The sequence below is a fragment of the Pygoscelis adeliae genome, unplaced genomic scaffold, assembly GCF_000699105.1.
Source record: "Pygoscelis adeliae isolate BGI_AS28 unplaced genomic scaffold, ASM69910v1 Scaffold482, whole genome shotgun sequence".
Taxonomy (NCBI): Eukaryota; Metazoa; Chordata; class Aves; order Sphenisciformes; family Spheniscidae; genus Pygoscelis; species Pygoscelis adeliae.
In genome coordinates, this window is record NW_008824192.1 from 387,588 (window position 1) to 394,630 (window position 7,043).

At 52.0% G+C, this 7,043-nt stretch overlaps 1 protein-coding gene across 1 annotated transcript in view; it reads right to left on the reverse strand.

Moving 5' to 3' along the window:
• Positions 1-5,186: 5,186 nt before the first annotated feature.
• ETV7 (ets variant 7) overlaps positions 5,187-7,043 on the reverse strand; it is an 8,879-nt gene continuing 7,022 nt past the window's right edge. The window contains exons 7-10 of the mRNA XM_009334763.1: positions 6,967-7,039; positions 6,513-6,655; positions 6,048-6,148; positions 5,187-5,386 (exon numbers count right to left, since the gene is read on the reverse strand). Of these exons, the coding sequence (XP_009333038.1) occupies positions 5,275-5,386; positions 6,048-6,148; positions 6,513-6,655; positions 6,967-7,039 (429 nt within the window). The 3' untranslated portion in view covers positions 5,187-5,274. The remainder of the gene's footprint in view (positions 5,387-6,047; positions 6,149-6,512; positions 6,656-6,966; positions 7,040-7,043) is intronic.

The following is a 7,043-nucleotide window of genomic DNA, read 5'->3' on the forward strand; positions in this document are numbered from 1 at the left end:
CACACAAGTGTCTCAGATAAATGGGGTTTCAGTGCAGCAAGCAGATTGCCCTGCTCGCGTCCGAGGAGCTTCCAGGAAAGTCAATGTCGGGGGCTGTTGTGGGACCGCAGACGCTTTGGGGCACGGTGCTATCAGGTTGTTGCCTAACACCGAGCATGGCTGGGCTGCAACATCTTTGAAACCCACCCAGGGGTCCTTCAGACAACCTGTGCACCCACCCTAAAACATGAAACAGGACCGGCTTCACAACCCGAATCCTTTGCACCCACACGGCTCCCACTCAGCCTTGCCCAGGGGCAGAACATCGCCCAGGGCCGAACCCACACAACGCAGATCTGCACGTCCCAACATCTGCAATCTGCCCCTTGGCCAAACAAATCTTCAGCCTTTCTTCTTACACCAGAGATCCATTTGGCCCCACAGCCACCCCACCCTCCCGCAGGCTGCTGCCTGCCATCCTCATTGCTATTTTGCCATCTGATGGCAATATTTCGCACTGCACCTTGCAGGGACGGTGCTGCATGAGGATGCATTTGCCGGGCGGTGGTTGCCGGCACGCTGGCTTTGGAAAACCCTTCGGCAAGATTTCCACCTGAGCAGTGCTGCATTTGCTCTAGTTTTCAGCTGGGATGATGTGCTGCCCAGGTCCCTCCCAGATAAAAAATGGTCTTTTCCTGGCAGTGGGTTCAGCTTGCAATTGAACCAGTCCAGGATTATTTTCTTTCTGTTTCTACAAACTTTCTGTGCCATAATTTCCTATAACTGGGAGAGAGCCAGTCCATTCCCCTCCGTTTCTCCTGAGCCTACACCGATGAATCAGTCTGGTATTGATTAGGAATCACCTGGCTTTGTTTTTCAGCATCCCCATCTACTTCTGATAAATAATTAAACCATCCATCAGGAGCTCCGTGCTGCTATCTAGCATATAACCACGTCCTTTCATAAGCAGGTCAATTCCAGTGGGTGAGGAGGAGTTTCACAATAAATTTTGTTTGTTTTTTCTCTGCAATGTCCGTATAACGAAAAAACACATCCACTCTGGCAATGGGGCACAGTTTGGCCATCTCCAGTTTGGGGATCTTGCTACTGGAGATCATCCAAGGGTGGGTCCAAACACCATCCCTGCTCATGGAGAGCTTCTCATGATTAAACTGGGAATCAGCATTGACTTATGGCCTCTTGCAGGCTTTTGCAGGAGCATTTCTGGATGCAGCCTGAAGATGGGGTACCCAAAGTGGCTCCAGGAAAAATCTTGACCTGAATTGTGATTTTGGATCCAGACCTTTATCCAAGTTCAGGTCCCTTCTGGGATTTGGGACATGCTAAAACCTAATGGGAGAGAGGCATAAGAAAAAGATATTTGCAGGAGACCTGAGACAAACCAAAAGCCCATTGCCAGAGTTGGGGGAAGAGATCTGCATCCCAATTTGTCCGCTTTTCTCATCAATACCAGTAGAGAATGAGGAAGCTGGCTGGAAACGTGGTCACGTGGAGGGAGCACACAGTGCTGAGGCTGGTATCTTCAGGCCAGCGACACCGGAGGGAAAAGCAGAACTGAAAGCACAGGGACACATCAGGGGGTAATTGGCCTATTCATAGGAACTTGCTCCAGAAGATGGAAAAAAACAAGGGAGGGGTATTCCTTGCAGGGAGCTGCGAGGTGCGGAGCGTTACAACGGGCTCAGGAGAAGGCAGGAATCAACACACACAGATTTCTTGGGAAGAAGACAGACAGGCCACAGCTTGGGAGGCTGAGGTTGGACATCAGGAAAAGCCTCCTCTGCAGGAGGCTGGGACAACCCAAATGGGTGTAAAGAGGGGTGGGGGATTGCCATCCTTGGAGGTCTTCAAGATTTTAATGGCTTTAAACTAAATTATCCAAGTTTGGCTTTAATGGCTTTAAACTAAAGGGGGATAGATTTAGACTAGATACAAGGAAGACATTTTTTACGCTGAGGGTGGTGATGAAACACTGGCACAGGTTACCCAGAGAGGTGGTGGATGCCCCATCCCTGGAAACATTCCAGGTCAGGCTGGACGGGGCTCTGAGCAACCTGATCTCATTGAAGATGTCCCTGCCCACACAGGGGGTTGGACTAGATGACCTTTAGAGGACCCTTCCAACCCAAACTATTCTATGATTCTATGATGATTCTATGATTTGGCTAGCCGAAGCCACAGCCAATCCAACTGGCTGTTGGAGGCAGTTGTGTTTTAAGTGGACCACAAAGGTCCCTTCGAGCCAACACCAGCCACCCGGGCACAAAAATATCTGCAGTTTCAGATCTGAACCACGACAGGGGTGTTGAGGGCAGCCACTGCTCCCCGCACCGGCCATGGTTTGGACAGACGGCACAGCCAACACATGGCACCTGTGTGGCCTCAGTGGAAACCTCTCAGCCCACTTGTGTGGTGTCTCTGATCCGAGAAGGTGGTGGGCACCAGCCCTCAAAGCAAATCCTCTTTTCCTCCAGCCCCCGGGACTGATTTTAGCTGCTTCCCTCAGCAGACGAGCAGCGCGAGGCAGCAGCAGGCACGCGTGGGCACTTGCTGCTGTGCAATATACCCTGCCCCAAACACCACCAGACCTGGTGCTGCTGAAGCAAGGATGACGACCTCCACGGAACGAAGCACCTGCAAACCTTTGGGAAAGCCCATGTGGGGCACCCTTCTGCATGCCATCACCCCTGGACTTCAGCCATGGCAAAAGTCACTGACTGCCGTGTGCTCTCCCTCCCCACACACCCACACCAAACGCCCCGGCGCAAGCGGCCGTTACTGAGCTGTTTACTGAAAGGGATGGGTCCCCGTTCCAGGAAAGCAGCAGGTTTACAGCCCTCCCGCCTCTGTTTACCACAGGGAAAAGAGACACATCGCCCTGGGAAGGACACGAAGGCTTCCTGGGAACATGGAAAGAGCTCGTCATTGCAGCCCATCCTTGCACGTTTGATTTTTCACCCTCCAAGATCCCTTCGGAGCTGCGGCAGCACAGCACGGCACCAGGAAGGTTGAGCGCTTTTGGCAGCTTCCCAACCAGGAGAGAAAATCCCCGTCCAAGTCCAACAGGATCCTTAGTCATCGCAGGAAAAACAAGTGAAGAGAGGGCATCTTGCACGCTCCCTGCGAGCACGGCACAAGCACCACAGTCACCGCCTGTCACCTGCTCCAACAAAACAAGCCACCCAGGCTGGAGAAGTGATGGGATGCTCAAGAGTCATCAGGGCTGTTTCCACGGCAAGAAAGCAGGGGGGATGTCTTGTTAGGAGAAGGTCAGGAAAAATGCACCCATGGGTGCGTATCCCAAGAGCGACGCAGAGCCAGGATGGGACAGTTGCCAAGGAAGGAGGTCTGCTTTCCCACCAAAGCTGTCCCTCAGGGCTGGGCAGGACTTACACCGACTCTCTGCTGGATTTCACCCCAAGAAAGATCTGGCTTTAGTCTTCTCCAGGACAAAAAGCACCCTTTATGGAAGGATGAGGTCTGGGTGCTTCGCTGCACCTTCCTGGTATGGTGCATCCCCAGGCTGCAGCTTGGCTGGGTGCTGGGTAACCTCCAGCCCCCTCTCCTAGCAGAGATTTCAGCCTCCCTTCCTAGCTAGGACCTCCCAAAGGCTGTGACGCTATGCTCATTTATCCCACTAGAGCTTCTCATTTCCTTCTCCTCCATCGCTTGACTTCTCGAGCACTTGTGCTTTGCCAACAAGCTGGTGATCTTTTCTGGAAGTGAAACTTCTCAGCCAGCATTTCCAGAGACGTCATATTGTTGACATTTTGCCAACTAGCGACCATGTGTCCCACCACCGTCTCTTGCTGGCTACAGCCCACCAGCATCTCCAGGCTCCAGTTAATGGGTGTAAAGTAGTTTTGGAGGAGCAACGCCAGTTACAGCAAAAGGGACTGTAGTTTCAGGTTGGCAACAACCACTTTTGGTGGAAACCTCCGCCACCAACCCTTGCCGAAGTTCTTCACAAGACTGACAGTTCCCAGACCCATTCACAGCATTGCTGCCCCAAAAGCAGCACTGATGCAGCTCTGAGATGGCAGCCCGGGTTTGGGAAAGGGTCCAGAGCAAAGATACGAGGCAGCAGGATAATTTCTGCAGTGGCACAAAACCAAGGTTGGAAGGAACTCACCTTTTCCTATCAGCCATGAAACACGATGCTGCTTCACGACCTGTACCTGGGCTTGTCCACGTAGCTACAAAACGCCATGTGTTTGCGCGGCGTTCACCCATCGGCTGCTGAGCAGATCGGACTGTTGCACTCTTGTTTAGGGGCTGCCGAGCATGGGGACAAGATCCGGGTGCCAACAGAAGCTAGTTTTAAATGAGGAAGGCTTGGATTTCTCAGTTTCAGACCTTCAACTAGCAAGAATTGGGATTTTCAGCCTTACACAGTCACAGGATTTTATTTTCTCAATGAAAAGCAATCTGAAAATATTGGTGGATATTTTCGGACTTAAAAAGCACACACACATTGTTCCTCCCAGGTCACTAACAGTGCCTGGGGTTGCAGGTATTCCTGCTTCGGACTCCAGCAAATAACCATGTGTCTGACGATGAGTGCGGTCATATTCATTACTGACTTTGTTTCTTTTCACATTATTTAGTCACCTAATTAAAAAAAGCATTGCATGGAGGGAAAGGAGTTAAAATGAGACTCAGCTTAGGGCATCCGCGCAGCCTGGAGCTCCAGCAAGGCCTGATCCAGGCAGGTATTTCAGCACACTTCCACCCTTAATCACAGGAGGAACCCCACAGGAGACAGTGAGATTACAGTGCACAGCACATCTGCAATGTAAGTCCATTCTCGAATCTGGAACATGGCTCAGATTCAGAGCGTGTTCACACTTAGGGCCACTGCTCTCTGCAAAAGCACTTTGGTAGATGTTTGACCAGGAGCACGTGCTCCGGTGCTCTCCACTCAGCACATCTCGCTCTAAGAACGCTGTAAGTCTTTACCAGCAAGTTTAAACCTTAAAGACAAGCATCAAAATTTACAGAGCAGAAATATCACATTCCCTCCCAGAGGACACAAGAGAAGTGAGCAGAAGACCAGCCCACATGTTCACCTGTGCTTTTGGGGCTGGGGGACAGTTTCTCGGTGTGTTTTGCTAATGCAGCCTTAGAGATGTCACAGCTTTGGCTCAGGGCAGGTTTTGAAATCCAGGACCAGCTCTGTGGCCTTCTGTCCGGGAGATGCAAGAGACGCCAGCACTTCCCACCTGAGCACAAGCCTGTCTGCAATGCACTGCAAGTGCCACCTTCAAAGATTTCCTACGGTGAAACCTCCAGTGGGTCTTCTTTCAAATCCTCATGGTCCTCATTCTCCAGCTGCTCCAGTTTGCTGGATTTCTCATGGATGATCTCTCCAGGAGTCTTCAAAAACCTGCAATACATTTTTCAATGGCTTTAAGGGCATGTCCAAACCCAGCCCCAAACCAGGCTGCAAATGCTGGAGGCCCTTGCCCTCATCAAGCTGAGCTCTGGAGCTCGCCGGAGGGTATCTGCCATCCCTGGGCTTTGCTGAGGATCCCAGTTCTTGCTTTGCTCCCAGGATGCACTGAGCCTGGGAAGACAAAGCTCAGCACTCATCGGCCCAGAGCTGGCATTTTAAGTCCAGACTAGTCCCAGGGAAGCAGCCAGCACTGAAAACAGGAGGTTCCTGACTTATTTCCACCCCTTCCTCTGTCTGGAGGTGGACTTCAGACCTGGTGTCACTGGGGAACAGGAGGGACCTGTCCAGCTTGAGTGGGCTCGGGGGCATTTCCTCCAGCACCAGCTGGACCCGATGCAGGAGAGGATGCTGGCCCCGGGGCAGGTTGCTGGCCCACAGCCCTGGAACGTGCATCGGATGGGACCCGCAGCCCAGGCAGCCCAGCTCCCAGCTCGCACAGGATGGAGCCTGGACACAAACCCACCGGGGTGTTGCATTTGCAGGGGAGGATCTTGCTGGATGAAGCAGCTGCCAACATCTGGAGCTCACCGCCCTCCCGTGCCCCATCTGCACTGTGCCAGGCAGCTCGTTTCTCTGATCTGCTTCATCTCACCTGAACAACAGCTTCTGCCCTGGCTCCTTTTTGATGATGTTGAGTTTGTAGTAATGTCTGAGCGCTCGTGACATCTTCTCATATGTCATGTTCATGCGGTTCTGGAAGGAAAAAAAGAATTGGGGGGGGAGGTTGAGTAAAAGCAAGCACCAACACCTGGTTTGAGTCTGTCTGCAGCAGGACCACATGTGGGACATTCAAGGTGGTTCTTGGGCATTGCAGGCTGCAGTGTGGGTCTGGGTCTCTAACCCAGACTCGCTTCTGGGTCCACAGCCATCATGGTTTGCCTTCCAGGGGATGAAGAAGCCTCCCTCTTTAATCACCAGGAGGTTGGCATCTCCCAGTAGCCCTGCGCCCACTCTGTCTCACCCTTACCAATCCTTTTGCCATCAGCTCTGGGGAACAGGTCATGAAGGCAACATGCAGAAGTGCAGGACTGACAGATTTGTTCTCAACTGCATTTACCTTATGGTTCCCCCAGAGCTGGGCAAGTCCATTGGGGTTAACGATCCGGAAAACCTTGGCTTCCTTGTCTTCCCACTTGATGTAAGGCTCATAGCGGCTGTCAGAGAGGAGTTGGTACACATAATCCCACAGCAACCTGCAGTCTGAGCGTTGGTGGAAAATAAATAGTCACAGAGCTCCCACTAAGGCACCTATGCTCCAGTGAGGGTCAATCAGCAACAGGGTTGCACATGCTAGTAGTGATAATAAATATAAGAAGAGCCCAGAGCTCATGCACAGCACTTCCATTGCTAGATCTCAAAACGCTAGCAGGAACTACAATTTTTCAGGTGGGGAAACTGAGGCAGGGAAGCACACACTGATGCAGGGAATAAATGGAAGGGAGACAGATGGGCAGGCAGGACAAAGCACAACCTCATTTCCCCAAGGAACCAGGCTATAAATTCGTGTTTACCTGCAATTTTCCCATCCACTGGGGCCAACAGGGTTTTAGGAAAAGAGCAGATGGCACCTGCCCTGCAGCTGCCCTCC